The sequence below is a fragment of the Glycine soja genome, chromosome 13 (genome assembly GCF_004193775.1).
Source record: "Glycine soja cultivar W05 chromosome 13, ASM419377v2, whole genome shotgun sequence".
In the NCBI taxonomy this organism is placed as follows: domain Eukaryota; kingdom Viridiplantae; phylum Streptophyta; class Magnoliopsida; order Fabales; family Fabaceae; genus Glycine; species Glycine soja.
This window is the reverse complement of record NC_041014.1, coordinates 22,822,577-22,850,070: the sequence shown is the minus strand read 5'-3', so window position 1 is coordinate 22,850,070 and position 27,494 is coordinate 22,822,577. Positions and strand designations below refer to the sequence as shown.

The 27,494-nt window shown below is 30.0% G+C and overlaps 2 protein-coding genes across 2 annotated transcripts; one reads left to right on the top strand and one right to left on the bottom strand.

The window, feature by feature from the left end:
• Positions 1-482: 482 nt before the first annotated feature.
• On the bottom strand, positions 483-8,239 carry LOC114381717 (alpha-aminoadipic semialdehyde synthase-like). The gene is made up of 21 exons (XM_028340945.1): positions 8,127-8,239; positions 7,991-8,043; positions 7,614-7,864; positions 7,431-7,517; positions 7,197-7,326; positions 6,915-7,088; positions 6,640-6,722; positions 5,866-5,976; positions 5,572-5,647; positions 5,457-5,467; positions 5,338-5,424; positions 5,043-5,108; positions 4,542-4,659; positions 3,956-4,085; positions 3,619-3,698; positions 3,294-3,449; positions 2,821-3,058; positions 2,590-2,698; positions 1,251-1,412; positions 1,105-1,174; positions 483-782 (listed from the first exon to the last, which is right to left on the bottom strand). Exons 1-21 carry the CDS (start codon positions 8,222-8,224, stop codon positions 730-732), a joined length of 2,343 nt encoding a protein of 780 aa, XP_028196746.1. The 5' UTR covers positions 8,225-8,239; the 3' UTR covers positions 483-729.
• Positions 8,240-21,720: 13,481 nt separating this feature from the next.
• Positions 21,721-26,093, top strand: LOC114382426 (pectinesterase/pectinesterase inhibitor PPE8B-like). The gene is made up of 4 exons (XM_028341832.1): positions 21,721-22,086; positions 22,691-23,224; positions 24,806-25,541; positions 25,748-26,093. The coding sequence occupies exons 1-3, from the start codon at positions 21,768-21,770 to the stop codon at positions 25,501-25,503; spliced, it is 1,551 nt and encodes a 516-aa protein (XP_028197633.1). The 5' UTR covers positions 21,721-21,767; the 3' UTR covers positions 25,504-25,541; positions 25,748-26,093.
• Positions 26,094-27,494: the final 1,401 nt, after the last annotated feature.

The window sequence follows — 27,494 nt, the reverse complement described above, 5'->3', positions numbered from 1 at the left end:
GATTAGTGGGAATTCAAATCCAAAAATGGTGAAATGTATAAATGGATAGATAAAATATTGCTTCTATCTTGCTTAGTCAAAAACATAAAAGTTGTGCTTTAGTTCTACCCTGGTGTAATTTCGAAATGCCAGTAAGTAAATGCTGTCTAAAACATTGTATTTAGGACAAATATAATAATACACTCCTTTGTTGCTATTTATAATATCTAAAATGTGTGCTCGTTGTTTTGTATAAGACTTAGTTCATAATGTCTTGTAATAACTATTTTTAGACTAAAATATTATAAATTAATTGTACTAACTAATAATATATATATATATATATATATATATATATATATATATTAATGACAATGGTAATTTTGAAAGAAAAAAAAATATAAATTTAGGATATTTTGTTATCAATTAAATTAATTATTTTTTTTATTCTTAATAAATTAAGTAATTAAGTCTGATAAATAAGAAAGGAGGGAGTAGTTTCATTGATCACCAATTAACAATTTTTCTAGAATTTCATTACCGGTTGGATTGTACTGCTGCAATTGAAATTGGCATCTTCATGTGTAAGTGTTATAACTATGCTGGTACCGTGTGGTCCATTTCTGACACTGGTATAGAATGGTAGTTGCAATTCCATAAACTCAGTAATTATTATATTTTATCCTATTCACGTCAAACATTGCATGGTGTACATTAATTTACACCTATACATCAATTCATAGATGAAAATTACTCGGTCGTCTCTATCAACTTGATGCCATAAGCTTCTATAATATCCAGTGCTGCAAAAACCACATAGCTCACAAATAAGCATTGTGAAGTACAGTCCAAAATATACAATTTATTGATATTAGTTCCACAATGTACATCTGTTAACAATAGTCAATGACAAAATATGCGGTTGAGTAGCCTTATTTTCCATTTATTAATCTGATGCAAAACCCTTGATAAAAAATTCACATAATGCGAATATTTGCAATTTTGTGGCCATATGACTGGCAAGTATGCTAATTATTTCTATGGTCAAATTTTCCCCTTTAACTATATGCATGATAGAAAAACTAGACTCAACAAATGGACAACAAACCAATATATCATGCTCACCTGGAGTGTATACTTCAGGTTCGATAGGCCTTAAGACTCCTCTTGTCTGAATTTTGTTTGTCAATAAGAGCTGCAAAAAAGATATCATTCACCAACAGCATTTTCTTGGAATACAACATAAAAGAACAGAAAGAAACAGAAAATACCAAAGCTCCAACAGCAGCTGGAATGCCAACAGTAAGGGCCATGGCAGTTGTGGTTTTTCCATTAAGAGTCTTCCCAAATTCAAGTAAAGTAGCTCTATGCTTCTCTGTAATTTGGCTATCTGGGTATTCTATTTCCAGTTCATGGTGCAAAAGCACCATATCCTGCTTTCAAATCAGGTAAAAGTTAAGGCACTAGAAATTAAATGTATGATTTAATAAGTAATCTCTGAACATTCCTGCAAATGAGTTGCTTTAGCAGTATTTAAGGTGATACGCGGATACAAATCATTTTTTTTTCTGTTTTTTAAAGAAGTTAAATTAAGCAGTCATTTTTGTTTTGCAACATTTAGTTATAAAATGTCAAATGGAGACTCAGTTCATACAATTAATAGAAGATAAGTGTTAGCAATGTACTCTCTAACAAACTCTATTATCAATTAAAATTTATTGGAAATTATAAATCATCAATGAAACTCATCAAATAAATGTTGGACAAGTGGCCTCAATAAGGGTTGAATAAAGTTTCTAAATCTTCCCACCAACAAACTTTAACTCCCTTTAAACGATAGGCTTTCTTTTTCTTGTGTTCAGGAAACTCAAAAGATATAACCAGTCTCTTGATTACAATTGACTTTCTGAGAAGAGCAGACAGATTTCTCTCTTTCCTTTAGAGTGGATAATACAAATTGAAGTTTCTGGATGAACTAATAGATTTGCAAGTGTTTGTCCAAGAGTTGTTGAGAGAACATTTGCAATGAAATTTTCTTAGAATATCTCTCTTATTTTTTGAGGTCAGACACACATATATATGGATCCTTAGTGCCTTTTCAAAATGATTTGAAGAGATATGTTTTTTCAAAAAACTTTTTTCTCAAATTTTTCACTTGTGGTACCAGTTATATTTTGAAAGGTCATGACTTTTGAATTTGAATTTCAAGAGTTCTGCCGCTGGTAATCGATTACAAACATCTGATAATCGATTACAGGTTCAAAATTCAAATTCAAAACCTTTTTTAACAGCTATTTTTAAAAATTGTCTTCTGGTAATCGATTACATTGTCTGATAATTGATTACCAGAGCCTTGGATGTCTTGGAAACACTTTGTTTTGAGGCAAGGTTTAATCTTGAGTTAATCTTGAAGCAAGACTTTATTTGTTGAAGTAACCTCGTATTAATCTTGAAGCAATGCTTATCCTTTGAAGCAACCTTGTTTGATTCTTGTTTAGCATCATCAAAATCATGTATTCATACATTCACACTAAAAAATAAAGAGTGGAACCTATATAATTTTGTAATTTTCAATAAATTTCAGCATATAACTTATTAATAGAAATATACCTTTTCTGTGCTGGTGTATGATAACCTCTCCTCCATGCGGAAACAAACAACATCAAAAGCACTCTTGCAGGAAGCAGGGATTTCTGTTTCGCCAAGAAGTCCCAAGAATCTATATGAAAAAAGACAGTCAAGTTTTTTTTTTATAAGCAAAAATATTTTATTGATGATAGTATGGCAGAAGCACAAGATGTGCCCAACCAGTATAAGGTAGGGGTAAATGGTCTACATTACATGATTGTTTTTGCTGTCTTCATTGCAGTTCTTTGATCTTTGCAGTGCCCTTGTGTTAATATATGCTCCATGATGTCATTCTCTCCTATCAATGGTCCATCTGGATTATCGCTAACAACTTTGAGAAGTTCAAATAAGAATTTTCTGAAAGTTTGTCTCTGTTCATTCATTAGCAACGAATGAGCTTCATTGTTAAATAAGCCAATCCTAGACAGTGTCCCCATGATCTCACTAAATCCTGTACACCAAGTTAGAACAAGTAAGTTTCAGAAAGATTAATAAATATAGACCCTTTATGCTAAACACGCCACAAGATTAAATAAATACTATATTGCTTAATTTTAACATGATTCAAAGAATGGAACCACTTTATCAAATTATGATTAATATAGTTTAAACATATTATAGAGAACAGTATTAACCAATGTCAAAATGTTTGCCTGAGAAACAATAGAAACATATATACAACATGCCTTCATAGCGGAGGGTTCCACGGAAAATGGTCGATGCTTCAGTTATTCCATACAAATCCCTTAAAAGTAATGAATTGCGATTTGGGAGACATTCCAAAGCAAAAGCAGGAAGGTCCGGTAGCCTTAGTCTTGTAGCAGAATCATAAAGATCGTTCCCTGGTCAAAAAACAAGTATGATGCATCAACATGAAGTAATCTTTTTCAAAAATGGGCAAGAATCCTCTGAGGTCAAATATAGAAATTACATGAATTTTATTTGACCTTCAAAGTGGATTCATGCATGCATATTGTGGAAGCATGTTAGAATTGTTGCTTAAAAGCTTACCATCAATATGTACAGTTTCACCACCCCATTTGTAGGTGGCAGGATTACGCCCAGCTCGGATTGCTCCTGCAGGATTCCAACTGAAATAATGGGTAATTAACCAATGAGTTCTTATAGTGACAATCATCAAAGTTTTTACCACATAAGCAAAATGACTATGTGACCTACTAGAGTTGAAAGGTTAGCCAGATGAAAATGCTACAAAACAGCGAGTTTAAAGGCATTGAGTAATGAAAACTTACAATATGATTTTCAAATGTTTTACAAATCATATCTAATTAAATACATAATTCAGTGTGCTTACTCTTGAGTTTGACAAAGAGATTCCAAGAAGTACCTGAATTTATATGCTAATGGATTGTTAGCAGCTTCAGGAGATGGAAGTCCACCACAATAAGAAGTGAAAGACTTTATTTTCCCCTTCCGCACATGTGCTTGGTTGATCATCTTCATTGCCATCATATGATCTGGATCATCAAACAACTACAATCTTATATTCTTATTGCAAGACAGACCCATTTTAGTTGGAAATATGAGAAGCTTCTAGAATATTCACAAGCTGGTTTTCAGCCAATGTGTTAGGACAAAAGAAGCAAACAAATATTTTTGAAGGAGTTTGTATAAATTTGATGATATGATATGTTGTAACATTCAGCCCAGTAAATAAAATTTCCAATAATTTATTTCAACTTTCTCAGAAGAAAAATACCGTAGCCATCCATGCAATCAGAAAATAAACACAGGTAATAGTTTCACAGGTGCAATGCTTAGAACATAAATTTAAAGAAAAAAATCTGGGAAGTGAGAACAATAACTCAAAACCGAGTTTTTAATAAGTACATCAATCCAGATGCACTATTTTAGACTATTTTATTTTGCAGAAGTCCTGGAAACCGATCACTAATTATCAAATAACTCTCTACCAATTCCTGGGTCCAAGCCCATCTCTCCCAGAATTGTTATGCCAGCATCCTTAGCCTTATCATTTAGCATTGACATGGAGCTATCAACATAGCTAGCAGTGACAAGATGTTTTTTCAGCTGCATTAAGAAACATATTCATTTACTAAGGTAGAAAAAAAGAAAGAATAATTATGTACAAATACTACCCTTGCAATTTTTACCAAAAATAAAATCTATACAGATGTTATTTATGAGATTCTGGAACCAGGGAACAATTTTTTCCTAGATTACTCGGATCATCTCTCTTTTTTTTGTTTCCCCACAGGATGACCAATCTATAAGTTGATTTATGTCTAAATTCAAGAAGTGACTTCAATCCTTGTCACGTTATTGCAGCCTTTACTATAATCTAGTCTGGATATGCTTTGTCCAAAAACCTGTCATTTTAGTTGCTTTTATTGTTCTAAATGTATATAATTTCAGTTCAATATTGAAAAATATCATAAAATAATGCGAAGTACCTCAATGCAAGCATTCGCTACGATAATATGACAACTTGGGGGCAGCAAACTTATAACAACGTTAACCTGCAGACAAGGAAAAGAAAACAAAATGTCAAGACCCTAAGAACACAAAGCATATATAGATCAGATGTAGCATGATGTTTCAAGATGGCGAAATCATAGTCAACGTTAACAATGATGGAAAATTCAAAATTATAAGTACACTATATGTTAATAATAATCAAAACGTTTTTTCCAGCAAAATCTCATAGGGTTTGATGAAGGTCAGTTATTTCCCAAGAGACAAACGTACCTGTGCAATGTACTTACACAAATTGGCATGATCCATCACATCAAGCTGAACTCCGGTTACATTTGGAATGCCCTCTACAGTCTGCATTGATCATCTAATGTCAAATCTAGGACCTAGTAAAAAACCATCTCTTCTTCCATAGAAGAAATCAAGAAATTATTATGTGAACTGCAGTGTGGCAAATAATAGAATATAATTTGCTCCATTATCAGTAGCATGCATGAAGGGACCTACCAATAACAGATGCATATGGTGCTATTTTTTCATGGAAAGTGGGATTGTAATGCTCAGGATGTGAATAGTAGTCTGCCTGAAATTACCAGATCGTGTTAGTATACTATTTATAAATCTCAACCCCTGCTTGACATAATTTTTTGCTTATCCAATAACAGGTTTTATTTCAAATGATAATAACAGGTTTCAGATACAAATTAACTTGCCAATTTTTTTGCAACTTAGCAAACAGGCATTTTTAGCAGACAAATAGATACGAGGAGATCTCAAAACACGAGATCAAGATCAACTAACTTTGTCAAACACTATCACGTGATCTTTGGGTTCAACCATGTCTTGGGCAGTCACAACACAACCATAAACTTGGAAAACTCTTTTTGAAGCATGCCTTGGTTGATCTTTGTCCTGTTAAACAAGGTACATACAGGGCAAAGTATAAGACATCTCAAAAGCTAATAACATAACAGATAACACTTGAAGATTCTATTGATTTATTTTTATTTAAACTTGAATTCCTAATAATTTCCTTTATTTATAACTATAATAGATGTTTCCTACACACTTGTTTTACTGTGATGAACTTGTAACAAAGTGTTGCATTCTTTATCTGTTCAAACTACCCTAACTTTTTTGGAATTTCACAATCATCACTCCAGACTAAAAGATAATACTAGAAAAATGAAAAGAACATTTCCTCCAGTTGCCACAAGTTACCCATCCTGATTATGAGGAACTTCATGTGTTACCTTACTCTTTTGTCTCAATTTAACGAGGCAAGGAAAGGATGGGGAGGATAATTTATTATACCGAGGTCTAAAATTTTGATGAACCTTCATCAAATCTTGTACCACATTGAAAACAGTCAAAATTATAGGGATTGGATGGAAAAAGAGTTCTACAATTCAGTAATAAGACTCTGAATCATCATTATGTTGTGATATGAACCAGACCTACTAATGGCCTCTTTATACTGAAAATCTAGGTCAAGCACAAGTGTCACACAACTAACACAAGTTGAACCCAAAAACACTCTTAACATAATAAGGCTCCTAACACCATAACAATTACCGTTCTATGTAGATCGCGTAGTTTAGATGGATCTACAAAGGTATGAGGAAGAAGCTTAAATATCTCTTGTGCACCAGAACAAACTACAGGAAAGAAAGGAAGGATTCAAAAGTCAGCACAAGTGTCACTTTTCAACATTCAATTGGCAAAAGTAAATGGGATATAAGAAATATTGGTTCGTGCATGAATGGATTAGTTTAATTTCATTTGCGATTACGTCTACTTAAGAAAGGATAGGACATATAAAAATAGAGTATCATTTCCTAACTCCATACCATTTCCTGAACCAGTAAATACAAAAACCAGGGGACAAATCCCCAATGGCAATCCCTGGGTCGCAATTTCTTCACCAACAGAAATCACAGCAGCCTTAGCAGCAGCCAGGGAAGGATACATGTAAGATGATCCAAGTGACAAGAAAGGTGTTGAATATCCAAGACTTAAAAACCCTGGAACAATAAAACAGATAAGATGTAAAGTTTGAAGATCACTCACTATACAAAGCCATTCAACAATGAACATATGATAAATTAAAACCTGTGCTATTAGAAACTTACGTTGTCCTAATCCGCGCAAAAAGTCAATCATTCCAGCTCTACCAGCAAATTTTCCAAATGCAAGTAATCTTTTCCCATTGTCCCCAACAATTAATTCATAGTCATATAACGATGCCCTCTCAGCTAGAATCTAAGATTATGGAAAATACCAAAAACGAGTTAGAAGTTGCAAGAAACCGCCACAAAATTGAAGTCATATTTCAAACATGAAGTATAAGTATATAAAATTAACACCTTATCCAGCAAAGGCATGTTTTCTTTCTGTGCTTTATGTGTATGTGAGAAGAAGGCATAAGCTCTATCTGGTAATATCATCTCCAGCTGCATCAAAGCCATATGCATCATAAAAAATCTCTGATCAACTAAACACAATCTAGCAGGAACAAGATTAATTTAATTAAACAAAGAGAAAAGAACCTTTGGTTGCTTAATGCCAAGGATGAGACCACATTGTGACAAGTCTTGTGATATTTCAGCACCAACTTCTTCATAGAGAGCATCATGGTGAATTCGCTTAGTGGAAGGCTGCACAATGATCCTAGAAACACCTGTCCCACCATGGAGTAATCGAGCACAGTGTGATGGGGTCAAAGGTGCCCTTCTTTCCCATTTATTCACAGATTCTGCCAAGATCCCAACAACCCCGTTCCCAAGCATGATCCTTGTACCTGTTTCAACACACCCAATTGTCCCAACTCTTCATCCATTCACAGCATAACACTCAAAAGCAACACATACACTAATCAATTTCTTTATCATATTCATAAATATAAATAAATAAAATGCTTATTTACCTCCAATATCAGTATAGTTGAACACGTTTTTGTGATGGATTGTGACACTGAAACTGAATGAAAGAAAAAAGTGAGGAACAAACAACGATAAGAGCAGAAGTGATTTGTAACAGGATATGAGTGTTAACAACTGAACTAGAACGGCCAAGTCGTGTACTTCGTTGGTGTTTGTGTCAATGTCAGGCTTGTCAGCACAACAATCTTGTAATATTTAAAAAGGTTGAAGTGTGACATGTGACGTGTACTATATGGCTATATAGTTAGGCATACGACATTGGAGGAATGGGAAATGGATCCTACTTTATGCTACGTTGTCATTTTCTGTTTGTTTGTTAATCTAGAACTAGAATGAGTACTATCTTATTTGAATTTACGAGAAAATAATAAATAATACAGAGAGAAATTTCATATTAACCTCGTGATCGACAGTGACCCTCCTCAAATTCAGAAAAAAAGGAAATAATAAATAATAATGGTTGAGGAGCCATGTTAACGCCACGTCTTATAAAAAAATACATACGTAACGTAAGTTATCATATTGTGTTGTTGTATCTACAATAGGAAACGGGATATGCTTAATGTCCTATCTGTCATCATTTACAGGCACTTAAGTGTCGTGACGTGAGGTATAATCATTCACCAAATTGAAAAAGATACACGGGACAGAGTCGTGTATTTCTTAAAATATTTTTAAAGACACGTTTGATTTCTTAAAATATAACTTTGTTAGAATTCATTAAATAATTAGAGAATAAAAACTATATTTGAAATTTCTTATTGTTTAAAAGTTAAGTATTTAATCATTTCCATATTTTCAATAAATATTTTTTATTGCTTCTTTAATGTTTGTCAATACTAATATTTATTTAAAATATGCATTTGTTTTCTATATGTTAACTAATCAGTTTAATTGTATTTCTAATTTCATGTTTTTTATCCCTCTATTTTTTATATTTACAATAAAGTCTTTCTATTAATATTTTATAAATTTAGTTGATGTGACCCTAGTAGTAACACAAGAAGAACTACTTGCACCTACGCAATGCATTTTCAATTCATTATCGGTATTAGTTAATTAATTACATATTTTTTGGTATTTTAAAACATTCAAATCGAAGATTTATTACAAGGAGAGAGTAAACACATAATTAGATACTGATTCCAATTTACATGTTCTGTTGTAATATGGGACTTTCGGTTGTCGCATCTAACGTGGATGGTCTTTTTGCTTACTAATTGTCATTTGTCAGTACTTTTTAGAGAATGTTTGAGATCATTTGTATACTTGTTTCTTTGTCTGCTTCTTCATCGTGATAATATATTTTTTTGCCGGAATTTATTTAATTCTAGAAACAGAGAAAAAATTAAGATACTTTTGATATTTAAATGAGTTTAATAATGTGATGAAATATAATTCATACATACTCATGTTATAAATAAAATTTATATTTTCAATAGTTTAATTTTCTAAAGAAATTAAATTTAAAGTTGGAATAAGCTGATTTTTATTTCTGTCAAATGATCCTTCATCTTACTTTTACTTTAATGATTTTAAGCACGCATTCTTCAAGTTATTTTTATTTAACTATGTTAGATATTCACAATGCTTGTTTTTATAATAACAAATTGCTATATTTTATTTCATTTGAACTTTTTTTCATCGTTTTCTTTTCTTTTATTTTCTTTGTCCAAACGCTTCACCATTATCAGCATATCTATGAACTTAACCCAAATGTGAAGGTGAAGCATAAGGCCTAACTAATTCATGCTCATGTCTAGTGTGGGCTTGCTAAATCCTCTGAAGAAATGGGCCGTGGAAAAGGCTTAACAATGATTACATGAGATTTGCTTTGGTACGAAAAAACAACTCTTACAAGGTAAAGGCTACGGTGGTCCAGCTTTGTAGGTGATTTATGGCGAACAAGTTTTATTCACCGTTGGATTCATCTGACCCTCATATATGTACCGTAAATCCTCCACACTAGATTTATTCTTTACCAACACTTTCTCTCTCCACTCTCCTCACTTCTTTACCCTTTGCAATATCTCATTTTTCATTGTGGGCTTCACCTCCCCTTTACAATGGTGTTTCCTCTCACCCTTTCTATCGATGTCGACGGTCGCGACACCAAATTCTTCTCAAATCCTAACTCAATTTCTCTATCTTTCTTCACGTCATTTCGTGACCACTACGTTTCTTAGGGTTTTAATCTATTTCTTAGATTAGCTATTACTATTGAGTTTCTGTGTATCGATTTTGTGTTCCCGACTTTCTTTTCTATCACTACACAACTTAATTTTTCCTAAGAAAACACCTTTGCTTCAATCGATGTTCAGTTTCATTTTTTATTTATGATTTAGCTTTTAGTTCATGGGCCTAATAAGAACCCACATGTTCAGAAACAAGTGTCCAACCCAAATAGCTCGAACCTGAACCTAAACAATGGGATCTGGTTTATTTTGCGACGATTAGATCAAACAAGTTTTGATTGGAAACTATAAATCTAGCCTTGTTTGAGAATTTGTGTTTGGTAATCTTGGATATTTTTAGTTTTTGTTTAAATTATGATTGATTTTGGGTTGTTGGGTCATGGGCATCGGGGAAAGGGAAGAAGAATAAAAATGAAACATTGTCATTGAATATTATTTTTGACATTGGTAAAGTGTGGTCGAAGGGTTGCCAGGAAAGGATTGGAAGAAAAGGAGAAATATTCTAACAAAGAGGGTCTATGATAAGAATATACATTTAAATTAATCTAAGGACTAGAAATAGTGGTGCATTGCAGACCACCTATAAAGGTGGCCCACCCTAGCCTTTACCCTCTTACAAACATATACTTATTTTCTCTTAATTATTTTCACCACATTTTCTTCTTATATTTCTTTCATATCACTTGTAGCATCCATAATTTTCTCTATCTCTTTTTCTTTTTCTTCCTACCAAAGTGTTAGCAACACTCTCAAACACATACATTATATATTGTCCATAAAAACTTATTAAAAATCATAAAAACATAATTTATTTGATTAGATAAGTGGAATGATTTTTTTTATATTTTACAATAAATTTCAGTAAATAGTAGAGAGTATATTCAAAAAAAAATATTATAATAATAAATAGTCTATGTACTGGTAATATAAATGATTTTTATATTGTCATCTATTTGTAATTGTCATATATATGATAACTTTGTTTACTTCAATAATATATATTCTTGGAAGTCATATTTGCTATAAATTTTAGTTATTGATGCTGTAAAAAAATTTACATAATAATAAATAAAATTTAAACTCACTATAAAATATTTTACTGGAATTTTCCTTTCTCCTATTTCTTTTTTTCTTTCACCTCAAAATAGTAGGTTGTTTATACTTATGAAGGTGATAAAAACATTGCTGACAAATTCAGATCCTTTCTAATGTGCGCTTGATAAGGTCCTTAGGCTCAGGTGGACCCCTTAGGTCCTATGTGAAGGTTGTTGTTTCCTGTACTTTGTAAGTTGTTTCTTGCACCTTTTTTTTAGCTTATGAAATGTTCAATCTAAAATGTTAAATTACATTCGAGAATAAGTACAAATTTTGACTTTTGGAATGGTCAATCCAACAAGTAAAAAAAACATTCCAAAAAAGTGGAGGAAGCAACAACCATATGTGAAGTGTCTTGCTTAGTACTTAAGCCCTCTCATTTATGCACAACTGAGCCCAACCCAACCAACAATTATTGTTCAATAAAAAAAACACCAACAATCATTGGACGAAAATAAAAGAAATATTAGCAACCCACAATACGAAAGAACGCTCATTCTTATATTTTATTTATGAACAACCTTTTGTTTTCATAAATAAATAAAAAAATGTGGCGTAGATGCAAGGTTGTTCATAAATAAATAAAAAACACCAACAATCATTAGACTAAATAAGAGGTTGTTCATAAATAGATCATAAGAGAATTATATTTATTTTTTCAATGTAAATAAAAATCGAGAATCACTTGAAATGAAACTAATAATTGAACAGTAATTTACTTGATTTTAGAAAGACAGTTATTTAATTGACTAAAAAAAACTCAAAGAACCAGAGTTGCACATAATCCAAACACTAAGAAAATAAAAACGCCATTAAAGTAGATTGATTAGTAGCTTAATTTGATAAGATATTAGAAGTAATTTATATGACCTTCTAAACTTTTATTTCTTTACTTATTTTAAAATTTCTCAAAAAGTTTATCAAAAAAATATTTTTATAATTCATTTTATAGGCTTCACAATCAAAATACATAAAACCAGGCAATCTAACATTATAATAATATTATAAAAATTTGAAATCAACAATATTTAGTTGCAATCGGTTAAGTACTTATCTCAGATTGTTTAGAGGCGTCGGTGCTACAAAAGTGGATAGTCATGACAAAGTTGATTTGGTGATATTTCTCTTTCATATTGTGAAAAGCATGCCACAGAATGAACAAATACATGCCCCCATGAAATCTTCATATTGTGAAAACTTATTGAAAATGGTTAAAAAACAATTTAGAAGGTGTCTGAAATAGCATGATACATTGGCATTCATTCAATTTATTGGTTCAGATGCTTAACTTTTTTAATATTATATTTTTTTTTAATTCTGTTCAGGTGATATTATTACTCCTTGATTTGTACCCTAACACAAACAATTGATCAACAAAACAACTTATTTAGTATAGTATATTATATATTTACGTTCTATCGAATTAGTTAATACAGCATGGCAGGTTGGAAATTTGTTAATATAGCAGTATCTAAAAAAGTATCAATTTCATGGTATACCACAAATGTCATTTTACGATTTTGGCGCGCGCACACGCTAAAATGAATATGATCAAGATTCGAGAAAAAAATCTAAATAAATAATTAAAAAGTACAAGATGAAATGCAAACCGTATAAACTTTTTTTTTTTTTTACAGAAAAAACCGTAGAAACTTTAAAAATTAAATCCTTACATGTGCATGTAAATTAAACTTACGTGTGTGCGAAATTAAATTCTCACTTGTATTTATACAATTGTATATTTTTGGAATTGCAATGCTTAACTATTTTTATGATTATATTATAAAAAATATATCTTTTTTTATAATACTTCTTATGATTTTAACATATTATAAGTTTATTAGTTTTGGATTGATTTAAATTTATTCCTTTGTTTCATTTTTTTATTATATAAATTTTGTGTTGTATATAAAATAAGCGTGAATTAAAAATAGCGTAGAAAATATTATAAACTAAACTTTATTTACAGCCTTTAAACAAAAAAAAACAAAGAATAAATTATATATGCATTGATAATATAAATTATTTTTACACAATTATTTAATAAAAGATAATTATGCAATATAAATTTGTTAACTTTTATAATAATAATTTAAAAGTAATATAAGAAATCATTTCTAATTAATTAATAATGTAAAAACTTTTATATTCACAGTACATGTCTAATGAACTTGATCAAAACAAATGTATAAAAATCAAATCATTCAAATCTAAATTAATTTTTATCATACTTGACATTGAATCATATTAGACTTTGATATTGTATACAATATTCATTCTTGTGATCTAATGAGGTGTTTTTTTAGGGTAAAATACATTTTAATTCCTTATAAATGAGTTAATTTTTTAAGTCCTTGTATTAACTTTAATCCTTAAAAAAAAATCTAAAATCATTGTTTTTGTCTTCAATTTATTTTTCGGTAAACTTACTCGGAGTACATTTGATTTTGATTATAATCAACTACTATAATAATAATTGATTGTTGAAATAATTTAATTTTTCAATCAAATACACCCTAGTGTCAAGTGACAATCTTAGGGTCTTTTTTGAGTGGTTGTGAATTTTTAATTTTTGGTTTTTAAATGTAATTTTTATTATAAAACTTATTTTGTAAAAATGGAGTTGAAATGATTTTTAAATCATTTTTGAAATATTTTTATACCCATTTTCAAAACAAAAAAAAAATTGTGAAATTGGTTTAGTTTAAAAAACACATTTTTTATATTTGATTATGACACTTCTTGCTATTATTACCGTTACTATTACTGCCATTACCACTATTGCTACCATCAATATCATTATCACTACCACCACTACCTATATCACTTTTGTTATAGCTTACCATCGCACCGCTACTAACACTGTCATTATCACTATCAATATTATCTTTGTTATCGTTACCACAACCATATCGCAACCACCACCACCTTCACATTGCTCCCAACACCAACACTGTTACTACTTTCGTCATCACGACCATCACTACCATTGACATTACTACTACTAACACCATTATCATCATCGTTATTGTCACCACCACAACTACTACCACCATCACCAATACCATGTCTATCGCCATTGTCACCTCCATTAGCTTTCATTACCATCACAATTACCACCTTCGTCCTCAACATCACCGACATTACTACCGTCACCATCAATACCACTTGTCACTGCCACCAACAACAACAATGTTGTTGCAATAACTACCACCAATGTTATCACCATATCACCACCACCACCATGATTGCCAACACTATCAACATCACTACCACCACCATCTCTACCATCATTAGTATGTTTACTGACATTGTCATCATTGTTGTCACTTTCACATTAACACGCTCTTAAACTAATATTATGAAACTTTTAAAATAAATTTATTTTGAAACTAGTCAAATTTTAAATTTTAGTTTAAAAATTTGTGGAAACTAAAACTAAAAACTCAAACCTTAAAAAAATAAAAGATCCATATAAAAATGTTATTTATGTGCCTTAAAATGAATATTAGGGATGAAAATAATGATTTCAAACTTTGAAAGGAAAAAAATGAATGAATTTTTTCGTCACATACACCAAAATCAAAATTTTCTCATTTATAAGAACAGAAAACAAAGATTTTTTTATTTTGGATGGATTAAAAATTGTAAATTAAAGAGCAAATTTCATAAAATTCAAAATTAAAATTTACTCATTTTATAGGAACTGAAAACATATCTTTTGTTTAATTTTTATTTCTCTCAATACTATAGCTTAAATTCAATCGATCCCAATTTAAATCAGAACTTGATTTTAATTTTTTTACACTATCACTAATAAATATAAAATATCCTGTATATACTTTTTAAAACAGTTATTGTAAAAATTAATAAACTTATTATATAAATTAATAGTTTATAATTAAATAATTAATAATATAAAAAATATTTACACTATTATTACGTTCTAAACAAATTATGGAGAGTTTTTGACTGCACTATCATTTGATTGAAATTGGAATATATCCCAAAAACTGGGATCGCTAAAAATGTGTGCGAAGGGCCACGATACCCCCCAAAAGTTGATTTCTTTAAAATTGCAGTCACAGATTACAGATAGCATCTTGACAATGCAATCCAAAGGCCAAGTCAAATTGCCCCCATTAGTTTCGATTTTTGAGAGATTCTTGACCATGGAACCAGCCTTAGCCACAACACGTGCCAGATCCACGAATAGCTCAAATTCCGCGTTTTTATCTTTTTTTCCTTTAGCATTATTTAATAGGAGAAATGCTGTAGAATATTAATATACGGAGATCCTAAAGCAAAACGGCACCAGAGCAAGCTGTAAACGCGTTTTGTTTTAGCAGCAACTTCTTCTCTAAAGCACGAACTCGCTTTTGGCTTTATTGCTTTTGAGATTGACACATTTGGGATCTTTTCCCTTTCGTTTTAATTTTATTCTTTCTTGGGGTGAGGATGTGCTTCTGTGCTCACAATCAAATCTCCATTGAATGGATTTATCATAACGCTTCCTAATTCTACACAACTCTTAAGTTATGCATACACTTGACTTTAGTTATTTTTATTTGAATATTTCTCAAATCTATAACGTCAGAAACTTACAGGTGACGATATTTTTGGTGGGGAAGAGGAAGACAAAATTTGAAACATTTCTTATTGAAATAAAAATTATAAATATAGATAATTAGATTGTGTTTAAATGATTAAGATTAAAAAAAATGAACATAACTTTTTAATTGATTTTGCAATCATCAAATAAATTTTAATTTTGATTATTTATGTATAATTATACGATCTATACTTAAAGTTTTTCACATTTTTAAAACGAGAATTATTCTTGGTTGATATGTTCTTCACAAGTCGTATATGTATAATGTTCCATTTGGTTATTATTCATTGATTATTGTGAGAAATAACATTTATAAATCTAGACGTACTATGCAACTATGCAAATTTCATATTATTATTTATACAAATCGTGCTTCTAAAAAAATATTTAAACTCATGTGTATTTCTAAAAAATTTAACTATGTATAATTATATAATTTAAATTTACAGTTCTTATTTCTTGCATTAATTAAATATGCTCACGTGAATCCTTTACATCATGTAGTCATATACTATCCGAAAGTTGTTGAGGTTGACTGTTTTGACGATGGTGTTTATGACAATCCCAACATTAATGTAAAAATTCTTATTTCTTTGGACTTAATTAATTTTCATTAAATATTTTTTTTTTGGCTAAAATTTGACTGCATAATCTGCAATCCTGTTTTAGTCCCCAGATTAATCGCTAGATTTATTAGCATTATTTCATTGTCAAATAATGTAAAAAGTAACACCCCCATTGAACGCCAACATTTGACTTCATCCATGTTAATGATTTGAAAAATAAAAATTAGAGTGGAATGGGAAATTTAAAATTTTCAATAAAAGCTTAGATTATTGACACATTCTCTTTTATTGTTATTCTTTTTTGGACGGCAGGCATTTTTCAACAAACAATTGAGATTTGACTATGAAATCAAAATTAATGGTAAAAAATTGTTCAAATAATCATAAAATCTCATATCATGTAGGATTCGAGACTAATAATCATTTACATACATAATTCTTTTTTAAGTCACCGATGTGTATTTTAACAAGAATAAAATTGTGATGAGTTGCTGTACACTTAAACAAATATTATCTTCAACCATCATCCTGATGAGTTCAGCAGAAAAAATAATACTATTTTATCATATAATTTTTTAGTAATAAATATTTTCTTTATTATAATAATAAAACAGTTTTACATGACTAATTTATTAATATTTTATAATAAAAATTGCATATGAAACTTTTTTAAGAAATATTATTTTTTAAATAAATCTCAATATCACAAAGAAAAAATTAATTTCTAGCTTTTTTTATCAGGGATATAAGTTCATCCAAAAATATTAACTATAAAAAGAATATATAGTGTTTGAAAATTTTCTCCTAATTATGCAGTTTTTTAAGTAATTAATTTTGATATATTTTCAGTGTCAACTTTTTACATTATTAATCAATTAAAAATACCTTAATGACTTTTGTAAAAAAGTTTAAAATGACTTTTACGTACAGTATAATAATCATCCTAGAAATTAATTGACGTTTTTTTAAGATAGTTGAATGTAAATTACCTATTAAAAATCAATAATTTTACTATATATAATAATTCTATTTTTGGTGGAACCATATACGATAATTCATAGTTGACATAATAATAAAAAAAACTTTACAGTTTACATCGTCTATACATTCTATTTTTCTTTTAATAATAACTTGATGCAAATTTTAAAGTTTTCTTTTTCTATCTAACTTTAGAAATTTAATTAGTGTCTAAAAAAATTATTATAGCTGACATTTTGTGATTTCTAAGTTTTGAGTGAGATTTTACACTTTTTAATATTGATATATTTATCTTTAAAATTTTCAAGGATGAAATTTAGACTTTATTCTTCTTTTTTGTAATGATGCTAATATCTTTAAGTAATTAAACATCAATATTTAACTATGAGTATCATATATCCATGAAATCAGCAAAAAATAATAATTATTTATCCAAGAGAAATGTTGATAATACTTTTCCATATGTATTTTTCAACACATGTTCACATCCCTTTATTGATATAGCCTTTATTTAATAGGAATTTAATTAGTTGTTGATATATATAGACCTAAAGAAATCTACCCACATGTTTGAATTTAACTAACATCGACTCTAAATAGGATATGGAACTAGGTTGATTTAATTAATTATGAGTTAATTAAAATGACAAGGTGATTTAAATTGTGCTAACTCATATAGCCAATAAATTACTTCATTTAAAATTGAGTATCCAAATTGATCCTTGAAAACAATAACAGGAGGGACACTTTTCAATCCCTCGACAAAGTGAATCGTACGTGATGCAACAATTCCCAGAGATTAAAAATTTAATATTAGACACTCTAATCCTTAATATTTGAGTTAACTTTTTTTACATGAATCAATTAATCAAGTTACTAATAACTTTTGTAAATGCTTAAGTCGGTTCACATTTTACTTTTCTATGAACTAGCTAATCATGATTAGAAACAGAAAAAATGATTAAATGGTCAAAGTGTTGCAGTATTCGAAATATTGACGAACCAATTGTTTTTATTTTCAAGGGACCAGAGTATCCTTACTGATTGATTTGAACCTTTATCTTTAATTAAAGGATAAATAATTATTTTTATTTTTGAATAAGTATAGCGTTGATAAATTAATCATTAAAACATAAAAATTTTAATTTTAATTTTTGTAAGTAAAAAAGTGTGACAAATTTATTAATATGATAATTTTTATACGTTATTATTAATAAAAGAGCCTACGTGACACAGAAAGATGAAAATGTCACAAAAATTATTGTTAATATGATTGCTAAATATATTGGATCAAAATGTTAATAAGTTTCCATTGAACCAAAATGTTAGTAAGTTTCCATTAGACTAATTTATGAGACTCCAAATTTCATTTCATTTAAGGCTAAATTATAGTTTAATTTTCATCTTTTTTCCTTTTTTATCGTTGCAATCATTTCAATTTTTTGTAAGAATTAACTTAATAGTTCTGTGATTTTGTTTGAGTATCATATTTTGAATAAACGTTAATATTACATTAAAAGTTTCAGAGCAACACACAAATTATGCTTATTATTATGTTTGTTCTAACTTATACTTGTTTCACTATTTTTTAAGTGTTTGGTGTAATGTTATGCTTGCAACGATAAAAAAGAAGAAAAAATGAAAATTAAATTATATTTTACCCTTAAATAAAACAAAATTGAGAGTCCGACAAATTGATCAAATGAAAATTTTCTTGATATTTTGGTCCAATTTATGCAAGAGTCATGGTGACAATCATCTTTGTGATATTTTTGTCCCTCTATGTCACACATGGTCTTTTATTAACTATAACATATGCCGATGAATGAATTTGTTGTATTTTTTTTCAGTTTCAGATACTAAAATTTAAATTTTAATCTTTTGAAAACGAATTTATCAACACTCTATATATTTATAAACAAAAATTACTATTTTTCCTTAGTTGAATTAATATTTTACATTGCATCTTAAGTATTATTTTATGTCTAATCTGTTTAATTATTTAGAATGCAATACATATAAATATATGTAAAAAGTCTAAATATATAAAAGTAACACGTTCTTTTTTTTAGGAAAAAAGTAACGCGTTAATTATGCTGAATGTAGATCACAAGAAAATATAAGGAGAGTTTAAATTTTGTTTTACAAACTTTTTGCGAATTCTTTCTTAAAACGTGTTTTAAAATGATTGGATCATCTTATTGATATATAGAAATATTCTTAAAAATAAAGTTCGCAAACATCTAATAATAATGTATACAATTTAATTTTTAGGTTAGTTAAAATATATACATGTCAAGGGAAATAATATTTTTTTAGGATTAAATATTATAATTAATAATAAAAAATATTAAAAAAATAATTGACAATGAAAGTGATAAAAAAATTCAAAATGTCGTTAAGAAACAATTTGTTCATATGATGAAAAAGTTTGTTTATAAAAAACTTAAAATATAAAAACTTAAAATTTATTTATATGAGAATTAAGAATCTTATTGATGAATAATTAGTAAGTATTTTCAAATCTTAAAATCTGTCTTAAATATGATAATCTCCTGAATTCAACTCGATCACCTAATCTTTTTGTAACATTTCTCGAAAAAAGAATGTAATTGACCCAATATCATTGTTTTACTCTTTAATGGTTAGTGCATATCAGCATCTATTTACTGAACGTATTAAAGCCGTGTAATCGGAAACCTATGGCTGCCTGTAGTAGTGAAAGAAAAACAACATTAATTCACGAGGCAGTCCCATACTAGTTTGTCTAATTACGAGGGAAAAGGACAGGCGCGGGTCACTTGCATAGCAAACGATAACATTTATTTTGGTTTTCGTTTCAAATGGTGAAGTGGACATTTTTTTTCTTTTGGTGACGGTGGTGGGAGGGAAAATGAAAAGTATAATGATACATAAATAATTATTTATTTTAAATATTTTACTAATATTTCTTATTTTTCTCTTTCTCTTTTCTTATCCTATTATAAATCTTATTATATTTTTTCCCCCTCTAGGTATAAGATAACATATAAAGCATTTTTCAAATGAAAAACAGACAAGAGTCGATTTCAATGCAACAAATTGATTCTGTGGAAGCTGTAGTAGTAGCAGTCACAGTGGGTGGGGTGTTGGATTTGGTTCTGCACGACACTGCCCTCTTTTTACGTTGCGTAGCCTCTCTTGTGAGAGAAATTGTATTCTTACAATATCTTTATATAACAAAATAGAAGGGAAAAAAAAGTGTAAGATGAGTTGATTCAGGTCTTGACTTAGATGAGACTCTTGTTTGTTCTTCTGGGTCCTAGATTTCTTGACTTAAGGAGGAGGTGAGATTTCTTGACTTACGGAGGAGGTAACGATGTATACGAGGTGGTTGACTATATTCAGTCAAAAGAGAGAGAACCTTTTTTAATGGTTTTGATAAATATTGTTTTTATGACTATTTTAAACACTTGTAAACAAACTTGAACAGTGTTGATAGAGGTAATTAAGCTTTTTTTGGATTGAGTTGAGTGCAATTGAGAAGAAATACTAAAAAATAAGTTAATATTTGTAGAAGATAATCTAATGATTAAGTCAAAGAATATCATATAATAAAAATTGTTGACGAATTAGAGAGAAAAAATAGTATTATATAAAAAATATAATTCATCCTCTTGTCATTATATTATCATTTTTATTTATCTTTTATTAATTTTTAAAAATTAATATAATGATATTTAAAATCTTTTTGAACACACTAGTTTTATGAGTAATTTTTTTAGGGATCGATGACATTTCACATATAAATTTGTAGGATAATAATATATAAATATTTTACTATTTTAAATATTTCATCAACATCTCTTATTTATTTTATCCCTTTCTTCCTATCATATAATAAATCATATTAAACTTATATATCTTTTTTCTCTATGTAGGTGTTCAATGGATGGTTGAGGTGTTGATGCAATACTTTTCAAATTTTGGAGTACATAAAAAATATCTATCCACAGTTAAAAATTAATTTATTTAAAAAATAAAAACCGTTCAAGTAAACTTTATGTATTCCAATAAAACTTACTTTACATTTAACTAGACCCTAGTTAACATAATTAAGTACTCTCACGATATCAAGTAAACCTGAATTGAATTATCTATCACTAATACCAAATTTTGTTAGCAGCATAATAATATATTAATGTTGTAAAAAAATCATATTAATTCCCAGGGCTGGCTAAGACTAACCAACAATACTACTAAATTCGAAGCTCTCCTCGCCCTTTAAATATCCAACCTCTCTGACTCGTTATTTGCCCCCCACTGCTTCTTCCAAATGGCTATTCCTTCACTAGTAAACCAGCCTCTAGCATTCAGCTTCTCCTTCCTCCTCTTTCTTGCTCTCTGCACCCCATTGGCTGCTAACAACACCGATTTCGGAGGTTCAGCCTGCCTCAAGGTTTCCCCCACCCACTTCGCCGGCTCAGTCACCGAAGTCATAACTGCTATACGACAAGTCGCTTCCATCCTCTCACGCTTCAGCCCTCCCTTCGCCAACTTCCGCCTCGCCACCGCCCTCGCCGACTGCCTTGACTTGCTCGACCTCTCCTCCGACGTCCTCTCCTGGGCCCTCTCCGCCTCTCAGAACCCCAAAGGTACCTATTCTACACAAACACTCCTCCCTTTCGTCTTAAATAATCTACTGTCCCAACTTAAATATAAATAAAATTAACAACAATAAAAAAAAAATCATTCAAAATAGAATCTTCATTAATTATCTCCGCTCTTTGTTTATATTAATTTTTTTAGTATATTTTTCACTAAAATTTATTTCTTATAAAAAAGATGGAATGAAGTATTAAATAAGCTAAAAATAATTAAAATTTATTTATATTTAAATCAAGAGAAAGATTATTTGAAACAAAATTAGATAAAAATTAATTTATTAAATTATAAAAATTCGGTAAAATTAACTGTTAAAATAACTGAAAAAAAATAAAATAATAAAATTATAATTTATTTTAAAAAAATAATTAAGAAATTAATTAAATATATTAAAGATAAAATAGAAAAATACATATAAAGAATAAAAATTAGAAATTAATAAATTCAAGTAACATTAAACAAAAAGGTGAAAACTATTAAAATTTATTTATTTATTAAATATTCAAACAAACTTTTTGATTAATAAAAAAAAATAAAAAATCTTAGCATAGTAAAGTATATAAACGGAGAATGAGTCTTGATTGTGTTTGGCAGGGAAGCATAACAGTACGGGGAATCTGAGTTCGGATTTGAGGACATGGCTAAGTGCGGCGCTTGCGCATCCAGAGACGTGCATGGAGGGATTGGAAGGGACAAATAGCATTGTGAAGGGTTTGGTCTCAGCCGGAATCGGCCAAGTGGTGTCGCTGGTGGAGCAGCTTCTTGCGCAGGTGGTGCCCGTACAGGATCAATTTGACGACGCCAGCAGCAAGGGGCAATTTCCTTTGTGGGTTAAGCCCAAGGAAAAGAAGCTGCTGCAATCAATTGGAATGACAGCTGCTGATGTTACTGTAGCGTTAGATGGGAGTGGGAACTATGCTAAGATCATGGACGCGGTGCTTGCGGCACCGGATTACAGCATGAAGCGTTTTGTGATTTTGGTAAAGAAGGGTGTTTATGTTGAGAACGTGGAGATCAAGAGGAAGAAGTGGAATATTATGATGGTTGGAGAGGGGATGGATTCCACCATTATCTCCGGTAACCGGAGTGTCGTCGACGGTTGGACCACATTCCGGTCAGCTACATTCGGTAAGTTATTATATGCTCTACTATTTTTGTCTTCGTTTTCCTTCTTTCTTTACTAACATTCAAAAAAAAAAAAGAGCATAGGATATGATGTAAAATTGAAAAAAAAAAAAAAAACTGTATTATATTGGGTTTCGATAGAATCTTCTATTTCGAAGCCTAACGTTGATTGCCTACGAGATGGGGTAATAGCGTGATGATGGGAACTTTTTACCGTGCCTTTTTTAACGTTATAATCGTTAAATATTTCATTAATATCTTGTTTATAATAACAAAATTTTACCGTTGTTTCTTTTCAACTTAAGATGACTTTTTCAACTAATTTTGTTATACATACTCTAAATAAATAAAATAATTTTTCTTTGCTTTCCTTCTTAACATTTTTTTTAAAAATAAAACATAAGATATGCTGTAAAATTGAAAAAAAGTGCATTGGGTTTGGATGGAATCTTCTATTTTGAAGCCTAAAGTTGATTGCCTACAAGATAGGGTAATAGGCTAATACGTTTTTTTAACGTTATTGCATGGTCATTAACCTTAATTTTTTAAAATAAAAAAATTGTATTGATGATGTTTTTTTTTAAAAAAAATTAATGTGTCTAATAAAAATGAATATTTATATTTTTTAAAGACTAAAATGAAATATTTGTATTCCGAAATTTCTCCGTCACGAATTTAGAGTTTCAATTTTCTTTATGTGTGTTTATAGATTTTAGCAGACAATAGCTAATTACTGTTGAGTTGGGGGTTATTGGTTTTATTATTTCATAATAAATAACTGAAAATTCACTTGGAATATCAATAATTAATGAGCTTTATACTGTTCTTGAAAGCCGAAAGGTGCTGGCATTAAAAAGGAGCAATTGCCATGTGATACCGATAGAGACCCCTTACATTACTTTTATATCTGTAGAATACCTTTAAAAAAGTTTTTCTAACAAAATCCTAGCAGAAAATATGACTAAATAAGTTATTTTGAACGGCAAACGGTCCAAATCAAAATCCCTAGCTATCAAATTCAAATTTCTATTAAGGTTTTGGTACAGCAAAAAATAATATCATCAAAATACGAAATATTATATCCGTGTTGATCACTGATTTTATTTCAACGAACCAAGATAACGGTATTTATAAAATTTGATCATGGAAGTAATCCATGACAGAATAAATAAAACTATAAAAGTATAGACAAGGTAGGCCAGCAAGCTAGTGTGAAAGATTCCATTAGTATTCCAGGAAATCCAGGCTCATTACCAACATAATCCATGTCTGCAAGCTAACTTCTAATGAATCAGCATAAAACAATGAATGCAGTGGGTCAAAGTTGTTCTGATTAGGAACAATCCCTTCTGAACACACAAGATTGAAGAAAGTGATTAAATATAATTTCGACTTATGACAACTTTCAACAGTAAGTAGGGCCTCAATATTTAATCATAACTAACATAATCCACCACGTATGCAACTAACATATAATTAACAATAAATGAGCAGGTGCATGGAATTAAAATTCTGAAAAGCATCTCATTTGACTGAAATGTTTAACCAAATCCTCATTTTTTGTACTTGCTTGTGTGTGTGCAGCTGTGAGTGGCAGAGGATTCATAGCAAGAGACATATCCTTTCAGAACACCGCAGGGCCCGAGAAGCACCAAGCAGTGGCACTAAGATCAGACACTGACCTCTCAGTGTTCTTCCGATGTGGGATTTTCGGTTACCAAGACAGTCTCTACACCCACACAATGCGCCAATTCTTCAGAGAATGCACAATCACTGGAACGGTTGATTACATCTTTGGTGACGCCACTGCAGTGTTCCAAAACTGCTTCCTACGGGTCAAGAAAGGGTTGCCAAACCAAAAGAACACAATCACAGCACACGGTAGAAAAGACCCAAATGAACCAACCGGTTTCTCGTTCCAATTCTGCAACATAACCGCAGATTCTGACCTTGTACCTTGGGTTAGCAGCACTCAAAGTTACCTGGGGAGACCCTGGAAGAGTTACTCACGAACAGTTTTCATGCAATCGTACATGAGTGAGGTGATAAGGGGAGAAGGGTGGTTGGAGTGGAATGGGAACTTTGCATTGGAGACATTGTACTATGGTGAGTACATGAACACCGGGGCAGGTGCTGGACTTGCTAACCGTGTCAAGTGGCCAGGGTACCATCCATTCAATGATTCCAACCAGGCTAGTAACTTCACAGTGGCTCAGTTTATTGAGGGGAATCTATGGTTGCCTTCAACTGGAGTAACGTACACTGCGGGACTCATACTTTAGTTTAACACAAATTAATACTGCCAAAGAGGAAATTATAGGTACAATTATCATCCTTATTTTAAAATTAAAAAAAAAATGGTTTAAGCATCAAAGAGGAAATTATAATCTTCCAAATTATTTTCGATTCAGTTCATCTTGAAATCTGGACGACATAATAACGTCAATTTTCTTTTTAATACAAATTATATAGTTATTTATCATTAACAAAAAATACTCTCTTCCGTGTCTGGCATGATTTATGCAGGGGTTATGCATTTAAGTGTTTTGTGGTTAGCATTAACGAGCTTCAACAACAATCCATCGGTTTGGCGAAATTTTCTTTTCTTTGTGGGGGTGACTTCATTTGGTGTGGTGACAAATCGCTGCATGAGAAATACTAATACTATTTTACAACGAGCCAGTGCTAATTAATGAAGTCCCAACTAACTACATTTGTAGAAATTGCAGCAAAAAAATAAATATAAAACTGCACTGTAGAGAGTAGAGTTCTTGCACATGTTGTATCCATTTAGATTGGATAGTATTTCTGGTCCCCAGCTCCTGATTCTAGCACGGAATTATGTCAATGTGTTAGTTTATTTTCTAAAAAATAACAACAATAGTTTTTTTTTTTTAAATAGTTCTGTTAACAAGTGTGTTAAGAGTATTGGTTAAATGATCCATCATTAAAAAAATTACTGAGAAATCACAATGAAATATATTATTAACCTATTTTTATAAATTTTTAATTATACTTTCAAATATTAAAATAAAACAAACTTGCAATTAATAATTTGAGTAATATTATATTGTATTATAATATTTTTATTAGTTATCCTAATATTTTATAACAATATTAAATGAATGCATTAGATCTTAAAAGCATATAAACAATATTTAAAACTTCTTTCTTCTAATAAATTAATAAGAAAATTGATGAGAAAGTTATACTAGGATTTCGAATTATTCAAACAATAATATGACTCACTATAAACAAATGTATATTTTTGGGTCGCGATTTTAGGTTGGTCACAATATTGACGCTATTGACTTGGGCTTGATTTTTACACTCTCTTAACTGTATCTCTTCCTCTGTGTTTGGGCCATTCCGTGCCTTCGAGAGCCTTGTGCACCCATTCTCTGTCCACTTTCTATGTGTAAATGTAACTCTATACTTAATTCTTTACTATCAATACTTAATTATTGAATATAAGAATTGATATAATCATCAATTATGTGTCGTTAACTTTCGTCAACGCGAGATTTTGGCTTGCAGACTTTGAGGACCAAGTCATCTGCATATTTTGACTTGACTCGTGATTTCGGCGATACCTAGCTCAAGTTGCAAATATTTTATGATTATGATTTTATTTACTTTTTATTTTTTGAAGCAATGATTTTATTTACTTACTTCCATGCACATACGTCTACATGCCTGGGGCTGGGGAGATTTTTATTTTTATTTATTTTTTAAGAGTAGGCATGAGTAATAGGTTCTAACTTTCGAGTCGTCACTATCATACAGAGAAAAAATTATACAAAATGTCTACATGCCTATTATTTATTTTTTTTACTGCAATCTACATGCCTACTTAAATAGCGGAATTACAATATAAGTGTGCAGAAATTTAATTAAAACTAAAAATAAAGTAAAAATTTAAAGTTTTTTTTATCAAACATGCATGTTTTCTTCAAATGATCATACAATTCCATGCACTTTTATTAGAAAGGCTTTTATTAGAAAGACTATGATATAATGATATTATTTTTTTATCGATAAATATTAATTATCACTTTATTAATTTATATTAATTAACGGAAGAAATTCGAATATATGATATTTTTTTAATCTCTTTAACCACCAAATCAACTGTATAATTCTCAATTCTCATCTAATGACATTGTTAACCATGTCAATAAAGATATTATCTGAGCAACATTTCATGTTAGAAATGTATGGATTTATTTTTAAATGGCCAAACCTATTTAAAGTTTATTATATTTTTGTTATT

What these genes read in the sequence shown, in the direction of transcription:
- LOC114381717 (XM_028340945.1), bottom strand. Translation starts at nt 8,224, where the DNA reads ATGTCACACTTCAACCTTTTTAAATATTACAAGATTGTTGTGCTGACA. An exon ending in TGTGTAAGTACATTGCACAG is followed by an intron (nt 5,109 to 5,337) that starts GTACGTTTGTCT and finishes CCTTGTCTGCAG; the next exon opens with GTTAACGTTGTTATAAGTTT. An exon ending in ACCTGAAGTATACACTCCAG is followed by an intron (nt 783 to 1,104) that starts GTGAGCATGATA and finishes TGGTTTTTGCAG; the next exon opens with CACTGGATATTATAGAAGCT.
- LOC114382426 (XM_028341832.1), top strand. Translation starts at nt 21,768, where the DNA reads ATGGCTATTCCTTCACTAGTAAACCAGCCTCTAGCATTCAGCTTCTCC. An exon ending in CGCCTCTCAGAACCCCAAAG is followed by an intron (nt 22,087 to 22,690) that starts GTACCTATTCTA and finishes TGTGTTTGGCAG; the next exon opens with GGAAGCATAACAGTACGGGG. An exon ending in ATTCCGGTCAGCTACATTCG is followed by an intron (nt 23,225 to 24,805) that starts GTAAGTTATTAT and finishes GTGTGTGTGCAG; the next exon opens with CTGTGAGTGGCAGAGGATTC.